Genomic DNA, 19619 nt, shown 5'->3' on the forward strand with positions numbered 1-19619 from the left:
TCTATCAAAATGCTAATATTCTCTCTAATAGAAGACTCGAGCCATCTATCTCTCTCCAATGCTTACATTGTGCCCAAGTTGTTAGGGTCATTCATATCTCCCTTACCATCCTCAGTCATAGAGACCAAAGTTTGGTCCAAAGGTTGCCCATCCGTTCCCAGATCCGTCGGAGTCGTCATGGGCAGATCGATATGGGTTGTCCATATAAGTTCCATAGCAGACAATATTATGCTCCATACACTCGAAGCACGGTCGAGTATCTTCGCAGCATCGTTCGTGCCGTTCGCAGTTGTCGCATTTATCGGAGAACAGTGCTTCGCCTTGTGGACTTGCGGATCGTACTCTAGGTGGTGCTTCGTCTCTTCGGAAGAGCCTTGGCTCGACGGAGTCGGTGCCCTGGAATTCTGGTGCTGGGGCTGGCGTTGGAGCAGCCGCCATACCGTGCCCTGTTGCTAGTCGTGCAGACATTCCAGGAGCCACCTTCCGTGTAGCTTTTGCCTTCTTTGGGAGTACTGTTTGGCGACGCGGGATATCACACCCCACACATGGTAACTTTTTTCTCTTGCATGTTGTGCAAGGGAGCCCCGTCTCCACCAGATCACACTTCTTCTTTGCCGTCTTGCAATTTGTGCATCGTGTCGACTTTGGCGTAGCATTGGTACTGTCCTGCTCTTTCACCTGCGCGAGTTCTTCCTGTTCTTGCTTTGCCGTCTTTGCTTTGCTCGCATTCGTCCGAAACGGCCGTTGATGACGGCTGAAGTCGAAGTCGGTATCAGCATCGGTGAGCTCTTCGTTGAGAGGTTGCTCTGCTTGTTGTTGTGCCGGCGGGCAAGGGTAGTTTACGTTGGGTGGGAGGAGCATTGCAAATCCGTCTCCTCCTGGAGTCAAGGGCCTATTGAGTAAAGGTCGTTGTTCTAGGGGGGTGGAGTAGAATGGTGCTGGAACGTGGAGGGTATTATTCATTGTTGTTGTGGGGACACGGTGCGGACAACGACCGAGAGCAAAAGAAGTATGATCTGGCGACAGTATTGTTCTTTGTGAGAACATTTACTCAGGTCGGATTTCATAAAAGTGGTCGGCTTGTTGTTCTTGTTGGATAGGGTTAGTAGAACTGAGAACGAAAGCCTGTTTTAGCAATAGTATTGTTCTTTGCGAGAATAATGTCAGCTCAAGTCTAATTTTCGAAAAAGTAGTCGGCTCGCTTTATTAAATTTATTTCAAGTTCTTATTGGATATAGTAAGAGCTATTGTTATAGATGCCATTGCGCAAAATCACAGTTGACATTGCATATAATATTATAATACCAGATCATTGCATATTGTGGACATTCAACTCTGAACTAAAGACATGTTGCTACTATCTATGAAAAGTGTGCAAATGTCACTTATAGTTTTATAAAAAAATCTATATAACAATGAAAGGAATCATAACATGACCTCAATGGGAAAAGTACATGATTGGAGAAGAGAGAGATATACATACTTGTATTGAGGGCTTCTTTCTCCGGGCCTTTCACTCCCTGGCCTTTCACTCGCTACCCCTGCGGCCGCATTACCATCTCTCTCTCTCTCTCTCTTCATTTGATTATCCACTCGCTACCCTGCGGCTGTATCACCATATCTCCCCTTTACCTGATGTTCTACTCGCTCTCGCCCCCCCTGCGGCCGCATCACCGCCTTACCTGAGTAATTCTTCATATGATCTTTCATCATTACCCCTGCGGACTCATTACCAGCTTCTTGCTGTCTTGAGTCGCCATGAACCAGAACCGTATCACGGGGAAGAATGGTCAGCTGAGACTAGGCCGTTGCAAGAAGCATATAGTCACTTGCAAAATCAGCTTCTTTCTTTTCCCCAGAGTCACATGCAGATAGTACTGCCCATCTTTGAAGCCGACAAGGAGGTGGTTTCCCAAAAGGGTTTAGCCTCCCAATCACGTCAATAAGTGAGACATTTCCCCTCCTCTCAGCCTCATAGAAACAACGTGCAAAGTGTAGTAGTCTTTGCTAGCAGCAGCAGTTAAATTTGGCACAAGGCTACTGTTCAGCATGGTTGAATCTCTAGTCAATTATTCTGGCTGTGTCAGGGCGTGGAACGACATCGAAACAAACGTTGTGAAGTGCCGTTTCTGTGACAAGGCATCATGGCGCTCAATGCAGTGCGCTGAGTCGGATGACGAGACCCACCTTTCATCGTATCTGAAGCACATAAAGCATATCGTCACTCAGGTAATACTAACCGACGACAACAATAACTCTCTTCTATAAGCTGCCCTAGAAGAGTTGAAGGAGGTATGCAATCTACTAGCCGAAGCTGCCAAACTCGATCCAGCAGTCACAGATCTGCTCACATTTAAGGCTGCCGTGCTCCCTTTCATGCCATTTCGCCTCCTGTATACGGGACCCGCACCTCGACCAGACGTGTTCCATAGCTTTATTGCGGTGAGCTACTGCTGGCACTCGCCTGAGTGGAGATCATCCGGGTCTCAGGTAGCAGAAGGAGAGTGAGCAGCATGGCTCCCGCTCAGCAATGCCAATATCGCAGGAGATGTTTCAGGCCCTAAGGGGTGTTTGTCAATCTGCAACTGAAGGGGCATATGGATGGACCAATTCTGTATCAACCAGGGGGGCGAAGACGAGAAGCTGATATCAATAGCTGCCAGGGACCTGATCTACAAGAGCGCCCGGCTCGTGGTCATTATACTCGAAGATATCAGCATCACCCAATCCCAGTGAGATGTCTAGGAAAAGCTCGTTTCCCACATTGCCAAGGACTTCTCAGAGTCCCTTCTACTCGAGGCGCTTCCACTCGAGACGGTGAAAGAGATCGTCAGCATGATATCACACGTTCTTTCTACCCGGTGGTTCTCCCGAGTATGGTGTCTCCATGAGCATCTTTGTAATGAGCAGTCCCTCGTTCTTGTGCCCTGGAGAGGAACCCGGGACACTGCACTCGCTCAGTCTTCAAATTCTCCAGATGATGATGGTTTATACTATTAGCCAGACAGCACCTTCGATACAGCAGTGTGGGCTCCGATAAATTATCGATCGGAATTATCGATTAGTAATCGTTATCGGCTAATCGATCGATAAACGATCGATATCGATAATTATCATTGATAAAAGTGGGCCCCAGCTATTAAGCGAGCCCTATTACATGAACATCTCGCTTTCTAGTTCAATTATAAACCGATTAGTATAAAGATTAGTATAAAAGTAGACTATTATTACTATACTATTATATTTCTATTTAATAGTCTATTATATAATATAGATAATATAATTATTGCTAATACTATCGATGCAATGGGGCTCGCTTAATGGCTGGGCCCGCTTTTATCAATAATTCCATTGATAAAAGTGGGCCCAGCCAGCCATTAAGCGAGCCCATCGATAATTCCATCGATAAAAGTGGGCCCGCCAGCCATTGAGCGAGCCCATCGATAATTCCATCGATAAAAGTGGGCCCAGCCAGCCATTAAGCGAGCCCATTGATAATTCCATTGATAATAGTGGGTCCCAGGGCCTTGGCAATACTACAGTGCCACTACAGGGCCATTACAGGGCCACTACAGGGCCAATACGCTATATTTACAGGCCTTAGACCGCCTTTACAGTACTAAATCTATTAATAATAGTGGGTCCAGGGCCTTGGTAGTACTACAGGGCTACTACAGGGCTAATGCGCTATATTTATAGGCCTTATACCGCCTTTACTAAATCGGAATTCTGCTATCCGTTCAGCTGCCGCCAGGTGCGCCCGAACCGGAAGCGGAAAAACCATTATTCCGAAGGAACACCAAAACCTGAATCTGTATTTACATGTAAACAAATCAATTAAATCATCAATTACACCACAACCACGATGCCAGAAGATACTGTATTCGATTCTACCGATAAAGGAACCCTTCGGCCGAACGAAGATCCAATATGCAAGCAAGGGGCTACGTTTAAGCCTATGCAATTGCCCAATTGGGATTGGGAAATTACCTTGCCAGAGAACACCTCTCCCGATAATCCTATTACATTATTTACTATATATTATATACCTGAAATCATTAATTTGATAGTTGAGAAGACGAATCAGTATCTGCGAGAACCTCAAGACGATTCCTGCCCTTATATACGAGCAAATGACTGGTACCCCACCTGCTCTGGAGAGATTTATCTCTACTTAGTCATTCGTATATATATGACCTTATATAAATGTAACGAGATCTCTGATTACTGGAATACGAAGGACTTTACTCCTGATTACCCGATTACAAGCTATATGAGCAGGAACCGCTTCCAGGAGTTATATATGCGTGTGAGAATATATGGAGAGAACGTTAAAGGACCATATGCGAAAGTAAGTAAAATTGATAGTTTCTTACCTTAATATCGGCTAATATATAGTACTTTAGGTCGAGCCCTTAAGTTCACACATTCAGGAGGTTAATTTGGGTGTTTGGAAGCCGGAACGGAACTTGGCAATTGATGAGATAATCGTATGATTTGAAGGTCGATCTAAAGAAACAACCACTGTTCCAAATAAGCCCATACCTACAGGATATAAGGTCTGGGGGGCAGCCCAGAGGGGGTTCTTACTCGTATGGAACTGGCATATTCCTGGTCAAAAAAATGGCCCTGTGGGAGTACGTACTCCACGAGCGCTTGGTGGGATAATTAAGGCTGGAAACGGAGGAAACAAGACACAAGCAGTAGTCCTGCACTTGATTCAAAGGTTACCTGAGCCTCCTAAGGGCTCTGGCTATTACGTATACCTTGATAATCTCTTTGTTTCTACTCGTTTTGTCTAATATGCTCGCTCCCAAGGAGTCGCGATTACTAGGACTTGCAGAACAAATGGTGGGGTTATTCAGGAGCTTCTTGACCTTCAGAAATCGGATAGAAAGGACGTAATCCCCTGGGGAGAGACCTATTCTAGGTATACGTCTAATGGAGAAGTGTGTTACGTTAGATGGAAAGATCAGGCGTTTGTTTTAATGATGTCTTCCTTTATGTCAGGTGACGAGCGTGTTTTACGGCTAAGGAAGAGGCCTAAGGAGACTTCTTCTAAAGCAAAAACTGCACGAGTACCCTTTGGTAGCCAGGCTACAAAGGTGCTTTCGATTCCTGCAATTGCGGACGGATATAATTATCATATGGGAGCTGTGGACGAGTTTGATCACTTGACTGCTCAGAACGCTGGTTTACGGCACGTGAGACGAGAGGGGCACCAAGCACTTGAGCACTGGCTACTTCGTACGGTTCTAATCAATTGCTATTTACTTGCTTTATATAGCGATATTCCAGAGCCTAGGCAAGTAAGCTTTAGGAGCCAGCAAGACTTTAGAAGGCAGTTAATTGGTGCTCTGGTAGCTAAATCCAGGGCTAGTGAAGTCTGTCCAAAGAGAAGGATATCGCATATTAGCCAGGGAGCAGGTAATGTGCCCCCTAGGGAGCATGAGCTAGTAAAGCTTGGTAAAAAAGGGAGGTGTGTTTACTATCAGGGGCTCCGGTTTACAGATCGGCCTAAAAAGCGAGTTGCACTAGCTCAAATCGCATCGAATCAAGGCAGGGAAAGCATAAGATATGATTCTATATATGGGTGTAAGCAATGTGATATATATCTATGTAAAGATCGTGGTTGTTTTGATGTATTTCATAAATCAAGGTAGAATTAATGCTTTTGATGGTGGAATCCAGCCCTTTGATTGGCCAGAATTAAGCGAAAACTAGTGTGCACGGACCAGGGCGCACCTGGCGGCAGCTGAACGGATAGTAAAGAAAAGGTGGTATGAGGCCTATAAATATAGCGCATTGGCCCTGTAGTGGCCCTGTAGTGGCCCTGTAGTATTGCCAAGGCCTTAGTTCGATAATTATCGTAATCGATGGTCGATTATCGATTATCGAAAAATTAGCGCGATTATCTAATCGTCGCTTATCGAGCTTAAAACAAAATTACGCCGGAAGAAACTGTGCAGGCTCTCGAAGGGATGGAAGAAAGCGTCAACAATGACTCTCACAACTGCTGCACCTCTCGCCGATATGTTCTCGATTCTGTCGACGCTCGGCTGCTCCGTTGATTCGAACAAATTAATCATTGTGCTCAACTCGGCGAATGTTGTCCTATCTGTGGTAAGGAAAGATATTCCGATCGGAGAATGCTGCTACATATTCGCCATTATATCAATGGCAGCCGGCGATCTTTCTTGTCTTGGTGGGACAGGCGATCCGATTCCCATCGCACGAGGACCAAATTAGGATGCTACGTCTATAAGTTGGCTGCGTTGGCCAGAGACCCCGCGAGGGGTGAGCTTGATACGGCAACCCCGTGGACATCCAATTCAGTACGGCATACGAACAACGAGGTTAATGCTGGCCATTGACCTGCTAATTACGGAGAAGTGGGAATGAAGGGAGCCATATCAGAGTATCAGAGATTCGATTATCGGGTTCATATTATCACAACTGGGCAAAGATATCCTATCGTCCATCATTGAGCATCTGAGGGAGAGTCGGGACCAAGAGCTGGGTCGACGTCTAGCAGCAGGCTTGGCAGCTGGTCCAGAATGGATCATGCTTTTGTACGCTCAAACAACTTTGAAAGACCTGGTAAGTCCACAGGATTCTGCTGTTGCGGACACTCTTGGTAATTTCGGATCCGTTGCTGTGGCTGCCCTTTTCTCAGAATGCGATATTCTTCTTGAAAATCGCGAACATCTTGAGCGTGAAGTACTATGGTATCTTTACTATCAATTTGCTAGAGGTAGTTCGTTCTACGTTTGCTTGGATCTTGGTCATACCAATAGGGTTCTGCTATCGGCGGTGCTGAACGACGTACCAGAAGGCATGATCTCAGCAATTCCAACAAATCTTGCGAGCCCATTCTTCTCCGAAACTCGCCGGCTCTGGATACTTGAGCCTGAGGACCTTAGAGATTTCGATCTGACCGACGTAGCCGCCTATCGTATATATGGAAAGGCAAACTTTCTAAGCCACTCTCCTATCAGTGATGACTCGGGATACGCAACTCTTGCAAAGCACGCCTTTATCATTGGAGAGCAGCTGACCTGATGGGTAAGTCAGTGGCACACTCCTTGGATTTCAAAATGCAGGTTTAAGTGCTGATGGTTATATTGGAGGCGAAGTCTTAGTCAAGGGAATCTGTAAAACGGTTGTCGAAAAGGTAGCGCATTGAAGAAGCCTGAGAAGCCTCTAGTGGCGGCAAGGTGTGGTAAAAAGGAGAAATTGGTATCACCTGAAATGTCCGAAGCTTGGTACAGGGTGGTGAAAATCATACGTCACATTTGGTATCTTATACTACTATGTCATGTTGTGCCAATGAGTCTGTTTCTTAAATGCAAGAGATCGAACATAGAGCAAATTCCGTTGCGCAAAGGTAGCCAATTTCTCCCTAGAAACGGAACAAAGTATCTCAGGCATGTTTAGATTGGGATTGGGACTGCATCAACTTGAAATTTTCTCCGAAGTGTTACTCTGGCCACAGAGAGTAACTAGTGCTCTATAATTTGGGTCGAAACTAATATCACTGCGAGTCTCTCAACGGGTATGTAAACTGAGTCATACTACACATGAACATTGCAAGAGAGTACCATAGCTAAGGTTCACAACCTGAACCCCGAGACCAATGCCATATCAATTATTTGAAATTTCCGGGTTTCCCTACCCCCTCTGCCTTCCGTAATCTTGTCATGTATATAACCCGAGCCGACGCCGTCGCTGCGGGAATTTATTCTCCTCCTTCCCCTCTCTCTCTCCAGCTCTTGTTTCTGAATTTCAAACTTGATGCGGTTCGTCTGGCTCAACCTCCATGGTCATCTTCTCCCATATCTCTGAGTCGCTGCTCTGTTGGAGGAGTACAGAAAGCTTGGTAGGTTCCGATTTGATGATTTCTTGGAGATCGAGCCCGCCTGTTATCGAACGTAGGTTGAGTTCATTGGTAACGTCTCTTTCTCTGTCGCTTTCGCTTTGGCGGGGAAAGTTCTCCTCGTCATATGCTCGGAGATTAGCCTTAGAGTTGGAGTTGAAGGCTTGAGCTAGGCCTCAAACCCAGTACCCGCTGGGGTAGAAGGGATGTGGATTGCAGATATGGTGAAGTTGAATAAAACGACAATATGAAACGAATTGTTCGTGAGTTGTGCAGTAATGAAGTGAATAGGGAGAAATCAGCAATGTCAGCCGAATATTCTTGAGTTTGCGCAAGAATGAAGGGAAGAGGAAGAGGAAGAAACACTTTTCTTCATGTACAGTAGATTCATAGAACGTTGTACCGTGTTTTCGATCACGCACGAAATGACTTGTTCGTGTCTCCTTTTTGGCTCAAACTTGAGCTTGAAGATACGAAATGCAGACAAATACGGAGGTCGCGGCCATAAGTCTTGCAACCAGCAGGGATGAGTTCCAAGCCTCAGGACGCTACTTGCAGCTGGCCTAGCAACGAAGATTAGGCTCGATAGCCTGTAGGAATAGTAGGTTTAGCGATGCTTATAGGGCCTGCGCGCTATATTTTGGCCACGGAACGCCTGCAAGGCCCTGTATTTACAGCGCTTCTTGGTTGCCGTGCAACGGCCCTGCCACTTAAGCGAGAAGTGGCGGCGACCCTGGTAGTTGCAAGACTTATGGCCGCGACCTCCGACACCTGTAAACAAACAGCTTGCTAATAGCCGACGCGCTCGTCTAGCTTTGGGGCAAAATAAAAGCTATTGAAGGAAGTGTAAATGAATGTCTCAGATACTTCGAAACAAAAGCGTCAAGCACCGAAATAGAAACTTCCACGAATATACCCAGGTCATTCTTACCAGGCTTGACATAGGAAGAGAACCTCGAAAATATGTAATGTCACTGTTGAGTTGTGGAGGCTCAAACACGGTCATGATGAGACGAGGATGTCACCGCGGCCGATCGTCGGCATTCAATGTGGGGTTGCTGCAAGGCTCTCCGCAGCTCTGCATCAGCAACAAACAATTTCCAAGCACGTCTTCCCCCTCCCACTCTTACCAATCCTCAATAAAAACCACGTATGCGCCCCCTACGAACCAGTGCCCATTTTCTCCGCACACTCAGTAGCCTCCGCGCACCTCTCAATCCCCTCCACAAGCCCATCCGAGGCATGGCCACCTCCGCAATGTCAAAACGCCTTGAAGGCAAAACCATCGTCATAACTGGCGCCTCCTCAGGCATTGGCCGCTCCACCGCCATCGAATTCGCGCGCACGAGTCCGAAGAATCTGCGGTTGATCTTGACAGCGAGGAGGATCGATACCTTGAAAGAGATTGCGGAGGAGATCAAGAAGGAGGTGGGGGAGGGCGTGAAAGTCCTGCCGTTTAAGCTGGATGTTAGTTCTCCTGATGAGGTACGGGGTTTTGTGGGGAATCTGCCGGAGGAGTGGAGGGAGATTGATGTTTTGGTTAATAATGCGTGAGTCTCTTCGTTGTGGTGGTGAAGGAGGAAGGGAGAGGCTGACTGAGACAGGGGACTTGTGAAGGGTGTTGATAAGGCACCGGAGATTAAGGAGGATGATATCAATGTTATGTTTGCGACGAATGTTACGGGTCTGATCAATATGACTCAAGCTGTTCTACCGATCTTCAAGAAGAGGGCAGATGGTGGTGCCGGGGATATTATAAACGTTGGCAGTATTGCGGGCAGAGAACCATACCAGGGAGGAAGCATTTATTGTGCCACGAAGGCGGCAGTGCGGAGTTTTACGGATTCGTTGAGGAGAGAGTTGATTGCTACGCGTATCAGAGTTATTGAGGTTGATCCAGGACAGGTCGAGACTGTGAGTTTTTGAGCGAACGTTGGAACTCCACGCTGACTTGCAAAAGGAATTCTCCGTTGTCAGATTTTATGGGGATAAGGCGAAAGCTAATGCTGTTTATGCGTAAGTTCCATGAGCGTTGGTACGGACATGGCTGATGTGTGAAGTGGCTGTGAACCTTTGACTCCTGAAGATATTGCGGAGGTTATTGTTTTCACGGCTGGACGGAGGGAGAATGTTGTCATTGCGGACACATTGGTCTTCCCTAATCATCAGGTATGATCCTTCTCTTTTTATCATTTAATAGAGACTGACTGGGCAGGCCGCTGCTACTGTCATGCATAAGAAGTCGTAGAGATGCTGATGAATATGCAGGCTGGTACTGGCGGAGCTATGTATAAGAAACCTCGATTTGAAGAAAGAAAAAGTCAATGAAAAGTAGAAAGTACATAGCTCATAGCTCATAGAAAATGAACTGGTGGAAGCATGTGGGTTATCAGGCATCTGTATAGCCACGTTCCTTTCAGTTTTTCAAAGTAGATTATTTTTCAAAATAATGGGTTCCCATCCGGGTAGTCCAGGGATAGCGTCAACATTATGTTCTATAGATAGAGGATCGAATTCTGAGGCGCTGTACGCCGCTAAGTACTATTAGTTAAAAGTGTGACAGGTGCCCTTGTTCGACCCGCTACTGGACTATTCCCTAGAACCAAGTTGCGATCGCCTTACAGTCATCTTCGAAACCGGCCTGCCCAAACACACTCTCATAGCGTCTGTACCGCCCTCGTTTACCCGTTCGTACCTTCCACAAGTTACCACTGGCGGTTCGTGAAAGCGACCTGTACGGAAAGCGAGAAGGATCAGAAGACCAAGCGATTTTCGAATCCGATTTTCGACTTTTGATGTCCGACTTGTGGCACGTGCGCACCCTACCAAAAATTACAAACACCCATACACCACGCCTATATATCACGCCCCCTCTCCCTGTGCCTCTATTATTACTTCAAATATTTCCTCTCTTTAATTCTTCTCGCTCTCTTTATAAGTATAAGGGTAAGAGAGGGGAGAAGGGGGGAGAGAGGGGAGAAGGGGGGAGAGAGGGAGGGCAGGGCAAGGGGACCTTACTAAAAATTCATGTTACAAAGCACTAAATTTTTAGTACCTATAGCCTATAATTTAGTGATTGTGGCCCTAAAATTTAGCGATAAGTAGCCTATAATTATAGGGCTTCCTTTTCCTCGCGAGTCGCATGCCTTAAAGCTCGCTCTTCGATTTTCGCTTTCCACTTTTCAACTTTCACTTTTCACTTTTCACTTTTCACTCGCCCTCCATCTCCTCCCCCTCCCCCCCACCCCCATCCCCATCTACCCCTCTCTTACCCCTCTCTCGTATATATATATATAAATAAGAATTAAAAAGAGAGTAATATTTTAAGTAGTAATAATAAGTAGAGGCACAGGAAGAGAGGGCATAATATGTAGGCGATTTTTGGTTAGGTGCGCACGTGCCACAAATCAGACATTGAAGGTCGAAAACCAGATTCGAAAATCGCTTGGTCTTCTGATCCTTATCGCTTTCCGTACACATCGAAGCAAAGAAGGGTGCGCAATTTCAAGCACGAGGGATTCTGAAAAAATATGATCCTGGGGGCTACTTCTCCGCCACTAAAATGGCATCAGACGCTGATCAGAGATATCGCTCCCTGTATGGTCCAATTCTCAAGCCTTCTGGTGAAATCAGGCTTGTAGTCCTCCATCCGATCGACAACCCGCGGAATACAATCAGTTGTGACCTCGTGCGAGTGTCTTTAAACGATGAAATTCGATTTGAAGCACTTTCTTACGAGTGGGGGGAACCAGGAGACGAGAGGGATATTATCGTCAATAATGTGGCGGTTCCTGTACGAAGAAATCTCTGGGAAGCATTGTACCACCTACGAGAGCCTTACGAGCGGAGATTTTGGATTGACGCGATGTGCATCAATCAATCAAACAAGGATGAGCGCAACCAGCAAGTCAGACAGATGAAACGAATATACGAGCAATCATGGGGAGTGCTTATCTGGCTGGGTCTGCCAAGTGCAGACAGCCAACTTGCCTTGAGATTCATTGCACACTTCGAGCATTACAGGGGTCATTTCGTAGAGTGGGATACCGACTGCAAGGAGGAATTAACAGCGATTCGCCATTTGTGTAATCGATCCTACTGGAACCGACTCTGGATTATTCAGGAGGTCTTGGTTGCAAAGAATGCCAGGATGCAATGCGGTATAGACTATGCTAATTGGGACTACTTCGACAAGTTCCAAGTGGCTTTTGAAAGTGGAGAAATCAGGACCCGAAACAAAGACAAGTTTAAGGATTTGAAATCATCTTCGGCATTTCAACTTGACAAATACCAGATATTATACCACAATCGAAGTTCGTCATTGGAAGATCTTCTAGAAGTCTTTTCAGCAGCAAAATGCAAAGAAATCAAGGATAAAATCTATGGCCTCGCTGGTATTACAAAGGATGCAGCCAACTTGCCGCTTGATTATTCTAAATCAATCTTCGAAATCTTCACAGACGTGGTGATGCTTCGCGAGTATCAAGACTGTGCCTCAATGATTTCATTTGCTAGCTTTTTGCAGCGGGTCTTTGAAGGCGGTGTGAGGGCGTCTGCTCATGCAACTCATCCGATCGCCCATGAGTCCGAGAGACTCGTAGGGGCATTGGGCTACTGTTGTGGTTCCATCAACAAATTTGGGCCGTATTTTGAGGATGCTTCCACCTCAGTCTCCGCAATGATTGAGGCAGCTGCCCAACGACGGCTCCAATCCCTGTTAGAAGGCCAAACTCCAGGAAGGAAAGAAATGATAAAAGAACAAATTAAGGTGCTGTTTCAGATGGAGCAACAGGTTTTAAGAGAGACAGTCCCTATTCATAGCCATTTGTCTTACGGATTGCGAGGGGGTCGGGGATTTCGAGAGTATATGGAACGGTTTATGGATGTCCGGACCGCAGGGCGGAGGTACCTCTCAAATGCCCCTCAACCGTGGGGTCAGCTGACACAACAACTCAGCCCAGCAAGGACAAGTTGTGCTTTACAGCGAGAAGAATACAAAGCTGTAGAGCCTCGCTTCTTTCTTGACAACGATGGGAATGTGGGTGTTGCACCCAGCAATGCTTGGGCTTCAGATATACTGTGTGGTTTTCAAGGGTCTGATATTATTGCCGTCTTGAGGTGGATCCAAGACCGCTATTTCCTGGTTGGCCGAGCTCTGTTACTGGGAAGAACAATTGACAGGCGGCGAATTGAGACGTGTTCAGAGATGGAGGATAGAATAAGCCTGTACTTAAATGCTGGTGCGTTGCAGCTGCTGACACAGTAGGCTTGTCCTCATTTTCTGGTTCTGTATTATTGCTGTAGAGTAACAATATAAGTATCAACTATTCTGCACTAAGGAAACTTGGCAACTAGACATTTCTCGATAGAATCAGGTCTCCTGTCCAATCCACAACCCGTCATAATCCCTCAGTTATAGTTCTTATACTTGTCCTTACTTACGGGCTATATAACTAAGGAAAGAAATAAAGCAATTCAATTAAAGGTATTAAGTTCTAGTAGCTCTTAAAATAGCTCTTTATTATATAAGAAAGAAATTGTCGGTTCACTAGTAACGCGTAGTACCGTCACGTAATATGCGTGCCCTTACAGAATCTGAAGCTAATTTCGCTAGCCACAACAACTAAAGCCTTAACATGTTAATAAGACAAGAACATACTGCACAATAATTAAGTGTGAATAGCTTATTTTAATTGTGTAAACAGAATTCTAAAAAAAATAGATGTAACTAATAGCTGGCCCTCATTTGAACTATTCTTTACTTTTCGCGTTTCACGGGAGATAATATACTAATCCCTGTATGCCCATTGGGCCGAGGACTAGCTGAGTCATCGATTACGGAAATATACCGCGATTCCGCATCGAAATAATAGTCGGACTTCACGTCATGCTAAAGGGGCCCTTCCCTTTAGTCGGGGAAAGCGAGTTGGCCCGCGAAAGCAAGATGGCCTGTTTCGGCTTTTTTTGCCTTCTAAAAAACAATATTAGAAACTAGCTATAGAAAATCTAATTAATACATTTTATTTGCGATCTCATAGTTACCTATCGCATACTTAAGGGCTAAAGTTTTAAGTAAAAGAATAAAATTTTATAATTAAGCAAAAGTTATAGGTCTAATACTCGCGAAATGGTCATGAATAAATAATTCTTATGATTTTTGTATTTCTCGCAATTTTATTATTAAAATCTTAATAACTCTCTACCCACATCTTTTTTTAAGATTTAGAGAATTATATCTAGTTTATAAGGCTTATATTTTTAATTCTACTACTTAGAATTATTTAAAAAGGTCAATGTTTCAAGTTATTAAGGATTTTATTTGGTACGGGCCATCTCGCTTTTGCGGGCCAACTCGCTTTCCCCGACTAAAGGGAAGGGCCCCTTTAGTATGACATGAAGTCTGACTATTAGCTAGGCAAGTCTGGAAGCTTATGGTCTAAAATAAGTTGTTTTTCTGACACCACATCATAATTAATGGGAGATGAGGTTGTGTACTACTCAAAATTAGTTTGTTTTCTTGTCTTAAAATAAACTATTCTAGAAGTATCTATAACTCTCGAGATAGTACCATATAATAAACAATAAAGACAAAGAACTTCTCAAACCTCGAGTTCTTCGAAGCCTTAAAGCTACTCGATCTCGGTAATTATCTAGTTTCCTATAAACCCTTCTCCTTTTTAGTAAATATCTGGTTATAAGTAGTCTATTTTATAAGACTTCTTATTTTTTAAAAGCACAAAAGCATTAAAATACACAAACTATCTCCTTAAATATTATTCGAGTCAAAAGTCAATAATCCCTCTAAAGGTTAATAATTCCTTTAAAGGTCGATAATTCCCCCAAAGGTCAATAATACCTTCTAGGTTCAAGAAAGGGCTTAAGGTAGGTACCTAGTAATTTCCTCTCTAACCTATTATACTTCATAAATCCTATTTAAAGCTTAAAGCTAATTCATTTAACCTTAGATCTTCTCTTTTATAATGCAATTCTAGCCTTAAACTAGCTTCTTCTCTTTCTCTAGCCTTCTTCCTGTTTTTAACCTATATTACGGAGTTCTCCTCAAACCTCTTTCTCTCTAAATATTTGCCTTAACTAATATCCAAAAAGAGATACCTGAATTCATAGTATAAAGCAGGAATATATTTTCATACAGGTTTTAGAGGGCTTAATTAACCTGTTTAATATATAAACCCCTATATTACTAAACTATAGTATAATTAAAGGAAAGAAGTTATAGAGATATAGCAAAAATAGAGACTCTGCCTTAAATAAAACAGAGATTATAAAAGGGGCACCCGATAAGTAATAATACCAAAAAAAACAAATTAGAATTTCCTCTAAAATGCTTCTTTCCTTGAAAATGGCCCGAAAATACCTGTTTCTGCCTATAGTTTGCCTTTCCAGAAATAGAGCTAAAACTTCCGGTTATTTTACTTTAAAGAATATCTAAAAGTTACTTGGAAGAATAGTAAGCTTCTACTAGTTTCCGGATAGATCTCTTAACTACTAACCTTATATAAGTCAAGTCTAGTAATAAACTATTCAAATCAAATAAACCATACTATAAAATTTTAGGACTAACTTCCTTAAAACCTTTACTAAATCTTTATATATAGGTTAGGTCCGGTTTTCTCTAGAGTCTAAGATAGAATAAATACGGGTATTAGAGAGCTTAATTAATTTATTAATATATAAATTCCTATATTTCTTTACTATTAGCTATTAAGAGATAGTAGGTACTATTATTATAAATAGAGGTATAAGGAAATTAAGGCTAAATAAAAGAGCAGGTAATTAGGTAAAAAGTAATTAGGTAGAAAAGACTAGATAAAAGAGACTAGATAGAAAGAAACTAGTAGAAAGTAACTAGGTAGAAAGTAACTAGATAGAAGTAACTAGGTAAAAAGAGACTAGTAAAAAGAAACTAGTAGAAAGTAACTAGGCAGAAAGTAATTAGATAGAAGTAACTAGATAAAAAGAAACTAGTAGAAAGAGACTAAATTAGTAGAGACTAGGGCAGAAAGAAAGAAAAGTATTACTATTAGTAATAGAAAAATTAAAGTATATAAAAGGCTTAGCTATTCTTTCTATAAAATATATTCTAAGTATTTCTATAAAGTAATAAGTAATAAGTAAATAATCTATTACTATCTTCTCTTAATATAATTTTATTAAGATTTCTTTTTATATAATATATTATATAATAGAAAAAGATATTATTTAATTACCTACTTTTCTTTTATTTAATAAAATATATCTAGCTTTAAATATTATAGCTAAAATTATTAGGTAATTATATATTACTTAGCTATAATATCTAGTACTAGAAATATTAGTATATTTTACTAAGACTATAGGCTATTTCTATTTAAATACTAAAAGTTTATAATTTTGCAAAAATAAATAGAAAATTCCTAGAACTTCTTAAGAAAGAGAAAATATACCTAAAAGCTAGAATCTAATATTAAGTTTTCGAAGCTATAGGGCTATTATAGCCAAATTCATATTTAAAAAAAAAGTAAGAGTTATTTGGCTAGTAAATTCTTTTACTTATATTATACTTTATATAAATAACTAGTAATAAAATAAGATTTCTAGGTCTTTATTACTATAATATATAAAAGTATAAGATTATAAAAATATAAAATAATATATAAAATAATAGAGATAGCTTAATATTATAAGTTATAATTAATTAAGTATTTAGCTTTATATAGAATATTAATAAATAGAATTCTCTAATATAATATTAGATAAAGATATATATAAATTATATATAAAATTCCGAAAATATTTCAAAATCCTATATTCTAATTAATTTATCTTATATTTATTTCTATCTCTATTATTTACTTACTTTATTTATTATAGTTTAAGAATATTATTCTATTTATAAGCTTTTATTAGTATAGGAAATATTAACTTATTTAAAAAAGGGTTCTTTTATAAACTCGGTTTAAAGAAAAAAGATATATATTAATAAAGCTAATACTATTTTTAAATTCTTCTATATTACTTATTTATAGTTCTTACTTCCTTAATATAGTAATCTAACTTCTTTAATAAGAATTCTAGTTTAATTCTCAAATCTAATTAACTTATAACTTTATTAGCCTTACTCTATTACTTTCTATTTTACCCTATTACTTTCTATTTTATTTTATTATTTTCTATCTTACTCTATTACTTTCTATCTTATTCTATTATTCTTTACTCTATTCTATTATTTAATTTTACTTACTTAAATCTATTTATTATCTCTAATTACTTTACTATTATTAATTAGAACTATACTAAAAAGATTTCTACCTAACTAGCCTAGTCTAATCCAGAGCTAACTAATAGCCTCTTCTGCCTTCTCTAAAAGGCCTTTAAATCTCTATATAATAATAATTATAGGCCAAAATTCAAAAACTAGTAAATAGTTCTTTATAATTATAGGAATCTTTACTTTAATTACTTAGGAAGGCTTATATCTTCTAACTAGAATATTAATCTATATTATATCTTTCTCTATACTAGTAACTAACCTTCTATAATATTATTAGATAATAGATTCTCAGGAAAGTACTAGAATAATAACTTAATTAGAAAATAAAAAATAAGAGAAAATAATAGAAGATAATAAAAATAAAAATAAAACCACTAAAGCAAATATAGAGAATATAGAGAATATAGAGAATATAGAGAATATAGAGAATATATGAGAGAATATAGAGAATATAGAGAATATAGAGAATATAGAGAATATAGAGAATATAGAGAATATAAAAAATATAAAAAATATAAAAGAGAAAAAGAAAAGAGAGAATAAAAAGAATAAAATAAATACTACTTTTATTACTTATAAATATTAAGAAATAGAGGCATTATTACTTCTAATCTCAAATATCTTATTACTATTAATATAGAAATATTTATATTATTAAAGTTCTTTAAATATAGAAAGTATAAAGTTCAAGTTTAAGAAAAGAATAAAGCTATTAGATAGGAAAACAAGTATAAGCTTAATACTAGTATAAACTTATAGTAGAATAATTTCTTTAACTATATTATATAGTATAAGAAGAAACTTAATTACTAAAAATTACCTTAGTAAAATAATTTTTTTTATAACTATATCTTTCTTAAATACAGGGCCTTTTTCTACTATATAGCTAGATATTAATTTCTAGACTAGTTTATAAAACTAGCTAATATAGGCTAGATTTAGTTAGTTAATTTCCCCGAATCCAAAAAGAATATATACTAATATAGCCTCAAATAATAAATATTATAGGCTATAGACTAACTTATATTATATATTATAATTAAACTATAAGAGATAAAGCTTTAACCTTTATATAAAAGCCTAATAATATAAGTATAATAAAGCTTTTTTTTTCTTTTTCTCTATATTTCTTATTTTACTAATTAATAAGTTCTATAGGCTTTTAATTCTAATATAATTACTATTTATAATATATCTAGTATTCTTATTAGATATATTAAATAAACTAAAGCTATTAGACTAGCCTCTTATTTAGTATATATATTTAAAATTCTAAAATAGCCTTATTAACTTTAATTTCTTAGAATTATAATATTATATATCTTAAAGAAATAATTATTAGTAGCTATAAGCTCTGGGATATAAAGAATTAATAAATTGAGATTATAATTCTATTATAGGATCTATAGCTTAATATAGAGAATCTTATACTAGAATAATATTCTTATTATTAAATTAGTAAGAATTTAGATAAAGATTAATAAATAACTTCTCCTAAAAAGAATAATTAAATCTCTAAAATAAAAATATTAAAGTAATTCTTTATTATATTATAATAGTAGCAGATTTATAAAAAGTAATTATAGTTATATTTATATTAGATATCTATTATTTAGTTATATTTTATAGTACTAGAAGTTTCCTATTTATTTTTCTCAAAAATAATACAAGCTATATATTCTGAATTTGTTTTTCTAGGTAATATTCTTACTTTTAGCTTTTTTCTAATATACTAATTTAATTTTTCTTTTATATAATAGGATATAAAATACTAGATATAATTATAACTATAATTTATTATTCTTAAATATTATTACTAGCTACTAATTTATTTTTTGGGATTATAATATAGCTTACTAGATATAATAATATTTATAATTTATTTTTTCTAAATTATAGTATTTCTTTTTAATAATAGAGTTATAGGAAAATAAATAGAAATATAAGTTTATACTAGATAATCTTTTATAGTTTAGTATTTCTTACTAAAAAGAAGTAGAAAAGTTTATCTTATAATATTATATTATAAAATATTAAAAGGCTTATATATTATTATTTCTTATAAGGTTATAGCTATATTTATATTAATAAAGCTTTTAATAGTAGGAAAGAGAGATTTAAACTCTTTTAAATTCTTATTAATAAATATTATTATAGATAATATAATAGTTTATTAATTAATATTATTTTTATAATTAATATTATAGTATTTACTAATTTCTCCTTTAATAAATCTTGCTCTTAATAATATAATATTATATTAAATAATAATAATAGGCTTTTCTTTCTAGTAAATATTACTTTTAATAATAATTATATTAATTTTGCTTTTCCTAACTTTAAATAAGTCAAACCTATATAATTATCTATAAATAAAATCTATATAAGATATTAGATAGGTATTATTTATTTTATAGAACTTATTATTCTTATTTTTATATTAAATTAAAATACTATTTAATAATATAATTA

The 19619-nt window shown here is 38.8% G+C and overlaps 7 protein-coding genes across 7 annotated transcripts; 6 read left to right on the forward strand and 1 right to left on the reverse strand.

Moving 5' to 3' along the window:
• Positions 1-111: 111 nt before the first annotated feature.
• K444DRAFT_717085 (uncharacterized protein) lies at positions 112-1316 on the reverse strand (the record flags this gene model as incomplete). The annotated part of the gene is made up of 1 exon (XM_024888396.1): positions 112-1316. The coding sequence occupies exon 1, from the start codon at positions 1045-1047 to the stop codon at positions 112-114; it is 936 nt and encodes a 311-aa protein (XP_024739335.1). The 5' UTR covers positions 1048-1316.
• A 2952-nt stretch (positions 1317-4268) lies between these two features.
• K444DRAFT_610493 (uncharacterized protein) lies at positions 4269-4701 on the forward strand. Its single transcript, XM_024879761.1, has 2 exons — positions 4269-4351; positions 4407-4701. Exons 1-2 carry the CDS (start codon positions 4274-4276, stop codon positions 4494-4496), a joined length of 168 nt encoding a protein of 55 aa, XP_024739336.1. The 5' UTR covers positions 4269-4273; the 3' UTR covers positions 4497-4701.
• Positions 4503-4802, forward strand: K444DRAFT_524604 (uncharacterized protein; the record flags this gene model as incomplete). The annotated part of the gene is made up of 1 exon (XM_024874363.1): positions 4503-4802. A coding segment is annotated over one exon (300 nt), but the record flags the coding sequence as incomplete, so codon positions are not given.
• Positions 4803-4958: 156 nt separating this feature from the next.
• Positions 4959-5369, forward strand: K444DRAFT_509449 (uncharacterized protein; the record flags this gene model as incomplete). The annotated part of the gene is made up of 1 exon (XM_024873422.1): positions 4959-5369. A coding segment is annotated over one exon (411 nt), but the record flags the coding sequence as incomplete, so codon positions are not given.
• Positions 5370-6407: 1038 nt separating this feature from the next.
• K444DRAFT_341870 (uncharacterized protein) lies at positions 6408-7157 on the forward strand. The gene has a single exon (XM_024872036.1). The coding sequence runs from the start codon at positions 6565-6567 to the stop codon at positions 7060-7062; it is 498 nt and encodes a 165-aa protein (XP_024739339.1). The 5' UTR covers positions 6408-6564; the 3' UTR covers positions 7063-7157.
• A 1712-nt stretch (positions 7158-8869) lies between these two features.
• Positions 8870-10272, forward strand: K444DRAFT_610497 (NADP-dependent L-serine/L-allo-threonine dehydrogenase ydfG). Its single transcript, XM_024879762.1, has 5 exons — positions 8870-9426; positions 9481-9790; positions 9837-9892; positions 9937-10045; positions 10092-10272. Exons 1-5 carry the CDS (start codon positions 9029-9031, stop codon positions 10122-10124), a joined length of 906 nt encoding a protein of 301 aa, XP_024739340.1. The 5' UTR covers positions 8870-9028; the 3' UTR covers positions 10125-10272.
• Positions 10273-11361: 1089 nt separating this feature from the next.
• Positions 11362-13209, forward strand: K444DRAFT_610498 (HET-domain-containing protein). Its single transcript, XM_024879763.1, has one exon. It carries the CDS (start codon positions 11439-11441, stop codon positions 13140-13142), a length of 1704 nt encoding a protein of 567 aa, XP_024739341.1. The 5' UTR covers positions 11362-11438; the 3' UTR covers positions 13143-13209.
• Positions 13210-19619: the final 6410 nt, after the last annotated feature.

This window comes from Hyaloscypha bicolor, assembly GCF_002865645.1.
Source record: "Hyaloscypha bicolor E unplaced genomic scaffold K444scaffold_53, whole genome shotgun sequence".
Taxonomy (NCBI): Eukaryota; Fungi; Ascomycota; class Leotiomycetes; order Helotiales; family Hyaloscyphaceae; genus Hyaloscypha; species Hyaloscypha bicolor.